The sequence below is a fragment of the Equus caballus genome, chromosome 28, assembly GCF_041296265.1.
Source record: "Equus caballus isolate H_3958 breed thoroughbred chromosome 28, TB-T2T, whole genome shotgun sequence".
NCBI classification, from domain to species: Eukaryota; Metazoa; Chordata; class Mammalia; order Perissodactyla; family Equidae; genus Equus; species Equus caballus.
Genome location: NC_091711.1, coordinates 26,817,406 through 26,829,978, shown reverse-complemented (window position 1 = coordinate 26,829,978; position 12,573 = coordinate 26,817,406). Strand labels below are relative to the sequence as shown.

Sequence of the window (12,573 nt, the reverse complement as noted above, 5' to 3'; positions counted from 1 at the left end):
CAGCATCATTAGTCATTAGGGAAAAGCAAATTAAAGTCACAATGAAATATTACTACACACTTCTCAGAATGGCTAAAAAAATAGTAATAACACCAAATACTGTTGAGGATGTTATGAAATTGGGTCATTCATATATTGCTGGTGGAAGTGTAAAATGGCACAGTCACCCTGGAAAATATTTAGGCAGTTTCTTAACAAAACTAAATATGCGCTTACCATATGACCCAACAATTGTACTCTCGAGCATTTATCCCAGAGAAATGAGAACTCATGTTCACACAAAGATCTGTACTCAAATGTTCATAGCAGCTTTATTCCTTATAGCCGAAAACTAGAAACAACTAAAATGTCCCTCAGCAGGTGAATGCTTTAACAAACTGTGATACATCCATACCATAGACTACTACTCAGTAATACTAAGAAGTGAACTATTAGTACACACAACAACTTTGATACATCTCAAGGGAATTATGGTGAGTGAAAGGACTCACATGTAGTCACCTAGTTTATGACAAAGCAATACTATAGTCAATGGGAAAAGAGATCTTTTCAATACGTGGTGCTGTGTCAACTGGATATTACATGGAAATAAATCAATCTTGATTCCTACCTCATACCAACTAAAAAGATCTAAATTTAGTCCTAATGTGAGAGCTAAAATAATAAAGCTTCTAGAAGAAAGCATAGAAATATCTTTCACAACTAGAAGGACCCACAACTAAAATATACAACTATGTACTTGGGAGGTTTGGGGACAAAAAGCAGGAAAAAAAGAAAAAGAAATATATCTTTATGACATTGGGGTAGCAGAGATTTCTTAAGCATGACACAAAAATAGTTAACTGTAAAGGATATATTGATAAATTAGACTACATTAAAATTAAGAATTCTTGTTCCTTAACAGCTACAATTAAGAGAATGAAAAGGCAAGCCACCAAATGGGAAAAGATATTTGCAATACATGTATTCAGAAAAGGACTTCTATACAGAATCTATAACGAATTCCTACAAACCAATAAGAAAAAAGTAAACAGCCCAGTAGAAAAATGGGCAAAAGATCTTGTTGGTTCGCAAAATGGCCTCTGTACATGGGGGGCAAGGAGAGACTGAAGAAAGAGACAGACCACTCCAAACTGGTAGGTGGAAGTTTTAATAAGCAAGAGAACTTATATATATGAGGCTTGTCTTGAGTGGATGCAAGATGAGCAGATCTCCACAGCTGCCCAGTAGAATCTTAAAAGTTTATATAGAAGCTTTACTGAGTTCAGTCACATATTCAGTCCAGATACTCTCAACAACACCTTACTCTCTCAAGGGTATGTACGTCCTTGAAACGGCTTCTAGTATGCGAATAGTAGGCAAGATGTACATTCCAAGGACAGGGTAAGGGTTATGAAGCCTCTGATTGCCTGGGTCCAGCTCATGGGTCAACCAGCAGTCATATCCTCTTGATGACCTCCTCCAACAGATCTGAACAGCACTTCACAAAATAGGATATCCAAAATAGGTCATCAGAGAAATGCAAATTAAGATAATAATGTAATACCATTGAATTCACACCAGAATAGACAAAAGGAAAAAGACATATAAATCTAAGTATCAGAATTTGGAACAATTAGAACTCTCATAAAATGCTGATGGGGCTGTAAATTGGTAAAAATCACTTTGGAAAAGAGTATCTGCTACAGCAAAACACACACATACCCTACGTTGTATCAATTCCACACCGACAGAAATACATAGCAGACAATGTTTAACACAGCTCTCTCAGCAATTTACAAAACAAGCAGACCAAAACCAATCACTAGGAATAGAGAATACTTAGCTACAAACTTTACAAACTTAACCTAACCGACATAAATATAAAGCAATGCACCCAACAACAAAAGCACACACAGTCTTTTCAAGTACATGCCGGCTATTTACCAAAATTGAACACAAATTAGGCCATAAAGCACATCTCAACAGATTTCAATGGTTTCAAATAATACAGAATATGCTTTCTCACCACAGTATAATTAAGCTAGAAATCAATAACAAAAAGATAATCAGAAAATCTCATGTTTTCAGTCATGATCCATGTATCAAAGAACTCACAATGGGAATTAGAAAACATTTTTAATTAAATGGTAACGAAGGTATGATATACATAAAAACTTCAGGTACATAGCTACAGCTGCACTGAGAAAGAAATGTCTTAATATGCATATATTAAATAAGGATAAATCCCAAAAACCAATTACCTAATTTCCCAAGTCAATAAATTTTTAAAAATCAGAAAAATGAATCCAAGAAAGTGGAATAAAGGAAATAATAAAGAACAGAAATGATTAATATGGGAAAATGTACAATAGAGAAGATAAAAAAGTCAAATATTGTTCTTGGAGAAGACTACTGAAATTGATTCACTCCTGGTGAAACTGACGAAATGGGAGAAAAGGCAAACTGATCACTATCAGGAATGACTGCTATAGATCCTACAGCTGTTAAGAAGGTCGTAATGAGATATTATAAGCAACTTTATAAAGATTTGAAAACATTAGATAAAATTGAAAATTTTCAAGTAAAGTACGATTTACCAAAATGATAGATTTTTTTTAAATGAAAAGAAAGCCTAAATCGTTCTAAATCTAAGGAAGAAATTTAATCCACAGTTAAAAACCTTTCCACAAAGAAAATTTCAGGTCCAAATGGCTTCACCAGTAAACTCAACCAATTTAGGAAGAAATAAAATCAACCTGACACAAACTCTTCCAGATAATATAGAAAGAAGGCATACTTCTCAATTCTTTTTATGAGGCCAACATGACCTTGAGAGCAAAATCTAAAAAGGACATTATAAGAAAGGAAAATCTCTCTCATGAACAGAAAGGCAGAAATATTAGACATTAGCAAAAGAATGAAGCAATATATAAAAAGGACAATCCTCACCTCCACATTATATTTATTCCAAAAATACAGAGTAGTTAAAAATTAAATAAGCAATCAATGTAATTCACCACATTAATAAAAATAAAAGAGAAAAGCCATTCGATCAACCGAATAAATCTCAATAAATCCAGCAAAGGCTTTTGATAAAATTCAATAACTATTCAGGATTAAAAACAAATAAACAAAACTCTTAGCAAACCAAGAATAAAAGAAACTTCCTTAACCTGAAAAAGGATATCTAGAAAAATCCTTCAGCGAATATCAAAATTAATGGGAAAATGTTGAAAGCTTCCATCTGAGATCATAAATGAGACAGGGAGGGCTGCTATCACCACTTCCATTTCATATTTTATTGGAGATCCTATCTAGGGCAGTAAGTCGAGAAATGCGAGAAAAAAGAAACTAAAGGATTAATAATTGAAAAGACAGAAATATAGTTGTTATTATTCATAGATGAGATGATTGTATACATAAAAAATCCAAAAGGAAAACTACTAATAAATCGTTTGAATTTTCCTTTCTTTTTTTTTTTTCTTTTTAAGGAACATTAGCCCCGAGCTAACATCTGCTGCCAATCCTCTTTTTGCTGAGGAAGATTGGCCCTGAGCTAACACCTGCACCCGTCTTCCTCTATTTTATATGTGGGACGCCTGCCACAGCATGGCATGATAAGTGGTGCGTAGGTCTCCGCCCGGGATCCAAACCAGCGAACCCTGGGCTGCCAAAGCAGAGTGCGTGAACTTAACCACTATGCCATTGGGCCGGCCCCTGAATTTTCAATTGAGTTTAGCAGGGTTGCTGAATTCAAGATCAATAGGAATTGGATATCAGTTGCTTATGTGTGGACTACCATGCTAAGATTTTCATTATTCATGTTCTACCATAAAGTATTAACTTATTTACTTATTAAAAGTTCTTTTCCTGCTATAAACAGTTCTGAGACAACATCACGAATTTCTACTTCCTCTGTAACAACAGGTCCAGTTTGGAGTGTTCGTCTATTCGAATCAGAAAGAGCTTCCAAGACAGCCAGAAACCGCGCTGCAGCGCTATCAAACATCTCTTCCAACAACCGTTCTGTGAGGGTATACGGCCACGGCAACTGGAACAAAAAAACACAGTCTATTTTTTTAAGGTTCTACAATGTTTGTATTATAAGGCAAAGATAAGTAAGGCATGCTTAATTAATGCTAAAAGAGAGAGTGGTTGGCCTATCAGAGAGATGGCTGCTTTTATGGTTTTCATTTTTTGAGGTGTCACTCCAGACTCCATCAAAGTTCATATCATGCTGCCATTACCTCAAACACTTTGCTATTCCTTTATATGTTTGTGTTTCCAAGGCAGCTTTAAAAGGCTGTTTACTACTGTCTTTTCATTAGGGCGGCATTAATCTCCATCTGCTTTGCTGTACCTTAATTACAGCCTTCAGGAACTGATACTCACACTTGGATTGCCTAAGAATCTCTCAGGAGTGCTTTTCGGATTCACAGACCAGATCTCCAGAGATTCAGCGGGTCTGGGTGGGGCATTTTTAACAAGCACTGTAGAAAATTCTAATGCAGGAGGTCCTCAAACCCAAATTTGAAACAGTATTTTAAAGTATAAATAACTGGTCTTATGGTAGCTAACTCTAAAGAAGGGTTGACCACTGGTATATTAATAAGAGCTCTCGTGAATTTCTGGCCACTCTGCTTTGTATCGGCCCAGGAGGATTCCAGAACCTCCTGCAGACGGCTTGCCTCTACACTTACTCTTCTCTCCGACAAATGACCTGTTCTCTGTATTTAGATTACCAGGAAATAAAAGAGGTAGCTCTAGTTGGCTTTTCTAGAGTCATATTCCCCAGGATTCCCTTGCTTCTTTCCTCTTCTTGGGGCAAAGTCAGAAAGACAGAAAAATAGAAGCAGGGATAAAGCTGGTTTGGACTGTTTTTCCCCAAACACCAACTTCGCTACTTATTAGCATTAGTGCCTTTCCAACCCATAGGTCAACCCTTACGTTAAAAACCTCAATAAAAGTTGAACTTCATGCCATGTTCTCTCTTTCTTTACAAACAGAGGTAAGAGTTTCGTCTAAGATTTTTACCGTAGGTTAAAACAGAGCTTTAAAAAATTATATTTAGACAGCATAATAAACTTTCTAATAATTAGAAGCATTCAAAATGAAAGTATAAAACCCAAATAGATTACAGTGAAATTGTTTTTTAAAATATCAGACAGCTAGCAAAAGTAGAATAGAATATTTATCAGAGATATAGATGAATACCAAGTAAAAGATTTTAAAATATAAATATTTTAAAGATCTTAAAAAAAAGATTTAAAGCTAAAGTAATAAAGAATAATTGATTGCCAAGCACGACAAGCAAAATATTAATATCTCTAAAAACAACGAGCCCATTCTAATGTATTTTAAAAATTAACATCTCTAGTAGATAAATGGTAAGACTGTGAAAGATAATTCACAAGAAAAGGAACTATAGAGCGTAAACACAAATAAAAAGGAAAGTTGGATCAAAGAAATAAAATGACAACCCATTTTATGAAAACTGAACTATAAAAAAGTAAAGAAATAGTAATATCAAAACGATCATAGCTTGTGGTAAAATTGGTACACACAGCTTATCACTTAGTGGTACCCGTTTTGGAAATCACTTTGGCAATATACATCAAAAGAAAGAAAAGTGTTTGTATCCTTTGATTTGAATGCTATGCCTTGAATTTTATCCACAGGAAATAAAAGAAAGAAAAAATAATATACTTGAAGATGGTGATTGCATCAATATTGATAATAGCAAAGAAGTGGACATAACTAAAATAACACTAATAAAAATATTAGACATAGTCTGGCACATATACTGCATAGGCATACTAGACCATCTTTAAAAATGCTAGGATGGTGAACAGCCGAATAACACAATCCATCCCGTCTGTTCCACTTCCACCTCTAAATACTATGGTTTCCATGACATCTAGTCCACGAGATGTATTCTGCTAATTCTCCAACATAATATACCCACCCCAGTCAAGCTCAGTTTCTCACTATCTCCCAGTAAACTTTGCTTCCAAACTATAATCATGCTCTGGTCCTTTCTCAGAACATTTTCCCCTCTTCTCCCAGTCTAGTCAAACCCTGCTCATTATGCCAAAACCATTCAAAAACTGAACAGAACTACAACTTAGTCTTCTCTATATTCTGCCACTTTTGGGACCACAGTTGGCTGTTGAACACATGAAATGAAAAAGAAATAATAGTAATAGGTAAATTACTAAGGACCTACCACACGCCAGGAACATTCTAAGGGCTTTCCATGTAACTAATTTCATCGCTACCATTATTTCTTTCTTAATACTTATCATAAACTTTGATTGATTGATCAATTGATTGATTGGTTGGTTACGTAATTTCTCCACTAGAATGTAACCTCTATCTTGTTCACATAGCAGGGACTTTAAAAACATTTATTGAATGAATCACTAAACAGTCAATCATTACAAGTCTGAATTAGTAGTCCTTTCAAAGAATCCTTTGAAAGTCAAAATGATTTACTGTGAATTAATAACTCACTTACAAGCTCAGAACTTTTTTATAAGAGAGACGTAATGCATACTGAAATTACTTTCTTTTGTAGAAACATAATAAAATTATTTCATACATATAAAGCAGCATATTCTTCAAAAGGTGTCAAAGGAATAAACTAAGACTTTATAAGAAAGATATGCTGACTATTCTCTGTAACAACCACCCACTAAAGAATTATAATTTTTTTCTGAAAAGATACACCACCAGAATTTCCCATATAATAATTATCTTAAAGGAAATCACAAATAAATGGGTTTTTAATGTAATGCTACTTCAAATTTTAAACAATTTTTAAAAATATATTTAATTTTTATATGAGGACGATTATAAGTCAGGGCCTAATAATATGCTAATGCATGACAATGTTGCAGCTTTGCATACTTAAATTTGGTCTGCTCAGAGAAAAAAATGGTGGTGAGAAAAAAAAATTGTCGCCCACTCTCTTATAAACAGTATAGTAGTATAGCTTACCAATACCAAATGCAGGCAGGTCAACAGCCCAACAAGGACTTATCTATAATTTGGCGATTTACCACCCCCACCAATTATACACCATCGGTCAGTAAGGGATATGATTTAAAAGCGGTATATGGACTGCACTGCTGGGCTTTGTAGTCAATATATCATAGTCACACTAAATAACAATAGAAAGCTACCATGTCCAAATAATATTTGTATTTAAATATTATGATTTATGTAAAAAAATAATTACTCCTACATGTTATAAGAAGAAATGAGGACAGAGAACAGCCGTCACCGGGGCAGAAAAAGCACAGCCAGAGACACGGGTTCTGGTTCCAGGGCTGCCAGCAGCTGGCTTTGTGACCTTGAACCAGTAATTTAAATACTCTGGGCTTTATTTTTCCCATCTGTAATAGGAAAGGGCTGAACCAGATGATTTCTAAAATCCCTTCCAGGTTCTGAGATTCTAAAACTCTGGTGTCAGAAACTGCTCACTTCCTCCCCCTCACTTTCATTTGCAGTCCCTACAAAGCAGCTCACAGGAGAGAGTTTAACGCCATCTTGAACAGTCAGGGGAAGCTTCAAAGAAACATGGAACTGAGCCTGGAGGGATACTGAGATTCCGGAAGGCAAAGGGGAAGACTGTGAGAGAAGGAAAAGGCAGGAGGGAGAAAGGACAGAGGACCCCACGGACATAACCAGGTCCCTCTCCCCTTCCTGATAGCTCTTTGTGCTGCGGGCCAAACTCGCTTGTGGCCTCGAGGTGCCGTGTGCTGGGTGTTGACATAGGAGAAGAAGAGACTGCTGTCACTTCCACACTGGGCATTACTGCCTATGCGAGGTCCTTCGGAGCTCTCTTACCTCCTCTCTGGCAGAATGACCAGAAATTTTCGAAATGAGGGCTGCTCCTCAATCTGGCCCTCAGCAGTGGTCCTGAGCAGAGCTGTCTGATGACTGTAATAACATGATTCCAGAGGGAAATAAGCTGTTGTTTTAAGCCCCCGAGACATGGGGCTGTTTGTTGATAGAGTGTAACCCAGTCCCCAAACACTCCCAAAGGTGAGAGCCGAAGCTGATGAGAAGGGGCGCCTCCAGCTTCTCTGTGACCTCGGAGCCTTCTAAAGCCAACAGCTGGCGTCAGAGACAAAGGCCTCTGCGGCACCACCACCAACAGGCCTGTGTGTTTGGACCTTTGCCAGGCTCTTCTTCAGCCTCTTGCCCTTCAAACTTACTGGGATTGTGCAAAGGTCAAGAGCTTTGAGAAAGGGATGAAGTAAGGCCGCGTCCAAATTGGGAAGGCATTCTTCTACTTGCCATTGGTGCAGAGAATGGGGTGCAGAATTTAATATTGAGTGAGCAGCCTTAAAAACCACAGAGGTCCAAGAAAAACACACTGCAGAGGGAGTCTGAAATAGAGAAGACGTTCTTAGACTTACAGTTTGTGCTTCCTTTAGGTTAATTCTTATCTTTGGTCTAAAGATATTTTTGTTTCTTCTTCTAGATTCAAACACCCCTCTTTTGAAGATCATCACAGCCATCTGCCTCAAAAAGAAAAATTATATATGAAGTAACAGTGGGAGGCACTCCTCAACCACTAAAATTAAGTACTTAATCAACTGCAGAGCGCAGTGAATTTCTTTTATTTCATGAAATTTTTATACCTTTATAGTGGCCTCTCTATAATATTTTCTAGATTCTTCCAGTGATTGTGAGGAACTCATTAATTCCAGATGCTTTAACTCATCAATTTTAGCTAAAGCGCGCCGAGCGAATGCCTGTATGTGATTAAAATAAATTTAATTCATAATAAGTAAGAATATGGCGATTAAAAATGTATCAAAACAGTATGTTTTACTCTCCCAGACATTTGATTTAAGTGGTGAATTAAACGCTAGGCCGATGCTGACTCCACAACACGGTAGCTAGTCCATCTATCATTTCCTATAAGCACCACTGAATTCTGTAGATTGGAAGTTAACAAAGTGTCAGATACACTAACTTTATGAATTAAGAAATTCAGAAAAGTAAGGAAAGTTAAATTTTGGGTTAAATAGTAGCTTTATATAGATTATCACTTCTTTGGCACTGCATGCGCGTGTGCGCGCACACACACACAAACACACCCACTGCTCAGTGCTCTTCTCGAATTCTAACCTTCTACCAAAGCATGCTGTATTATCTATTCAGCTGTTCACATTGTCCATTCATTTATAGGGCCCTTTATGCATCTTTGTATCTCCAGCCCCCAGCATGCAGGAAGTATTTATTAATATCTGAGGAAAGGAGGGAGGCTGACTTGCTTATTTAATCAGGTCACCATTATTATAATTTTCTAGAGATAATAACAAAAAGAGCTCAATTCATGTCATTTATTTTATCAGTTCTTTGAAATACTTCATTTACATGTTATGATTTTTCATGACAATGAGTCCAGACCACAATAGTAACATACATAAAGGGTTAAATTTTCTAATAAGGAGGAATTCCTACAGGAATCAAATGGTCAAAACTATGTAAACATTCCATTCCTGATAATTTTAATAGCTATAGAAATATGCCACCTCTAGTACACTAAAATTAACTATACATATACAGTGAGTAGTTTCTAGAATGTATCTTGGGCTAGAAAAGTATCCCACAAGGACTATATTAGGCCATTCCCCTACCTGTGGGCCACTACCATCCAAACCCTTCAAATTAGTTCAGGCAGGAAAATCTAAATGTAAAGGAGCCATTAATGGACTAGATTATTTCTTTACGGCTGTGAACAGGGACTCGTACAGCTGTGAAGGCTCTGTCCTGCACAAGACGTCCAGCCAAGAGGTTGAGTGAGGGCTGAAATCCAGCCCACCCTGCACTCACCAAGCCATGCAGCCTGGTGCAGGTTTGTGTTGGCCCAAAGGAAGGTGAGCCCATTTTCATTCTCACCAAGGGCCCATCCACTGATAAGTCAAATACCACGCACTGTACAAGAGTGCCTTTTTTCATTTACACAGAGGATACTGTATCGGCCAACAAAAGCCTTCACCAGTTAAGTTATATCTCAAGTAGTTAGTCTAAAAGATACACAAAAAAAGAGGAAAAACAAGAAATAAAATATATTAAATAAACAATGGCTGGAAGCAGAGAAAAGGAAGACAAATGGATAGTAGGTGGCACGGAATACAAAACTAAACAGGGAAGGAAAGTGCCTGCATACAAGAATACAACGAGGAAGCGAAGATGCCAGAAATCTTATTCAGAAAAGGAGCAAAGACGTGGAAGTAAAGAGAGAATAAAGGAGAGATCAGAAAGGAGAGCTCAAGATCAACAGAATGGAGAAGACCGGCAAATTGCTGCAAATAACACTTGGGACTTTTGTCTTTGCTTCATTGCAATTCTTTGGGTTGGTTTGTTTTCTTGGTGGGCATCGAAAGCAGAAAATGCTGAATAAATTGTATTCTAAAATATTGGAATCCTCAGAATTAACAAGTCACATACCTCTCCATGAAAACCAGCTTGGCAGTCATAGTAGCACTGGCAGACAGCAGTGTACAGAGTGGCTCTCCACGTCAGGTGCCTGACAGACAGGAGGGGGACTGAAGATTCCATACACATACTGGCCCACAGGAGATATTCTAAGGCCTGAGAAAGAAAGGGCACAATTGAATTTATTTTCATTTTAAGCTACTAATGATGATTCCATTTAATATAATCAAATTGTAAGTTGTGAGCACAAGTTACTGACTGCTTAAACCAAAAATACCATAAATAATGAGCTAAGAAAAAACAAGCATTTAAAAAGTAAAACAATAATTTAGAGAACTCAAAAATCTCAAGTTAGCCATTTGAGAATGACTTTCTTTTTTAGCTCCTAAAGTCCTGTGAACTCAGCTCATTTTTATTAATATTTATCAAGTGTCATCAGTAGTCTAGGAACTATCTCCAACAATATAATTGTTGTTAGCTGGCCTCAAACCAGTGTATTATCCTGAAAATAAACTGGTATAGCAGGGTAGGGAAAATGGAAAAGGCTTATAAAAAGCCTGTAATACTTAGTAGAAACAGTCCAAGATTGGATTTAAATAGACCCGGGTTTCACTTCCTACTTGATCACCTATTTACCTCTCCAGACCTCAATTTTCTCATCTGTAAAATGAGTATTTTAACACATCACAGCAGTACTGTTATGGAGAAAAAGACAACGTACACGATGTGTTAGGATGGTATTTAGCACATTGTAAGCACTCCATAAACAATGCCTATTACCAGTGTAATTATTCCCAAGCTACAATTTGAAACAAAATAGTGGGGGAAATATCACCATTGTTACTGGCCTGTCTGTAGAAATATACGTAAGAGCCTCCTGTGCTGTTCTAGCTGAAGACTTTCACCACAAATCCATTGATAAGTCTTTTTTGACATATTCTTCCCACAAACCCTACACTGGGGAACATTTTTTGACTCTACGTATTGTACAGTTAACTTTTTCAATCTTTTTCCTTTCTTCAAAAATATTCCAAAAGCTCAAAGAGTAATTGGATTACATTGCCTCTTGTTCAATTTAATATAAGAATAAATTTGGTCTGTGCTCCATATATTATTATAAGAAACATTACTGGGATGAAAATAAGAATCTGTGAGCTAACTACCTCAGGATATCAAATTCTAAATTCTATCCATGGATATATTGGCCTTAACCGAGCAGAATCTCACATGTCTCCGTGGACTACTGGCATACTTCCTCACTTGTCTGCCTGTCTTTGGTCTCACCGTCCCCCTTTTCTTACATACTCCTTCCTTATACATTCTTCTTACCTCCCCCAGAGTATCTTTTTAAAATGCAAGTTGGGTTGTGTCATTCTTGGTCTTAAAACACTCCAGTGGCTCCCTATTGCCTCATGACAAAGTACAAGCCCTTTATAGGGCATGCAAATCCCTTCATGACCTAGTCCCTGTCTTCCTCCCACCCCCACCCATTGCTCTTGACCTTGTGTCGTATACTTAAAGCTGGTCCCAGATGCTTTCCATTCCACAAAACATCTTAGTGGTCCTAACGTGAGCACCTTTGCTCACTCTATTCCCTCCTTCACCCTACAAGACTGAGTTGAATCACTTGCTCCACTGCCAGCAGTGTGACCTTGGACAATTCACTTAAACTCCATGTGCCTCAGGTTCTTCACCTGCAAAGTAGTATAACAATAACTACCTTATAGGATTGTTTGAGGATTAAATGAGTTAACATACATTAAATACTTAGGACATAGCAAACACATAGTAAGCGTTAGCTTTGGTAACAACAATGAAGGCGAAGGAGGAAGGGGGAGCAGGAAAAGATGAAGGAGCAGGAGGAGGAGAAGGACGAGCAGGGGGACGAGAACTAGTTGTTGAAGATCTTTCTAACGTCCCTAGAAAGAAATGACCATTGCTTCCTTCCTGTCTCTACTGTAGTTGTGTTATGTGTGTATATATATATAACTTACAAATATCTTTATATACACATATGTCATATGTCAGATCCAATTGCATTAATACACTCTTTGAAAACAGGAACAGCATCTTTTTCATTATTATATCACCAACACCTAGAACAGTGCGAGGTACCTGGCAGATATTCCCAAG

The 12,573-nt window shown here is 37.1% G+C and overlaps 1 protein-coding gene across 12 annotated transcripts in view; it reads right to left on the bottom strand.

The window, feature by feature from the left end:
* Positions 1-12,573, bottom strand: part of CFAP54 (cilia and flagella associated protein 54) — a 301,315-nt gene that overhangs the window by 263,663 nt on the left and 25,079 nt on the right. For all 12 annotated transcript variants that reach the window (XR_011433771.1, XM_023631775.2, XM_070254526.1 and 9 more), the window contains 4 exons: positions 10,453-10,596; positions 8,634-8,747; positions 8,409-8,510; positions 3,835-4,033 (listed from right to left, as the gene is read on the bottom strand). Coding sequence is in view for 11 of the 12 variants with exons in the window: in XM_023631775.2 (XP_023487543.2) it covers positions 3,835-4,033; positions 8,409-8,510; positions 8,634-8,747; positions 10,453-10,596 (559 nt within the window). In the remaining variant the exon portion in view is untranslated. The remainder of the gene's footprint in view (positions 1-3,834; positions 4,034-8,408; positions 8,511-8,633; positions 8,748-10,452; positions 10,597-12,573) is intronic.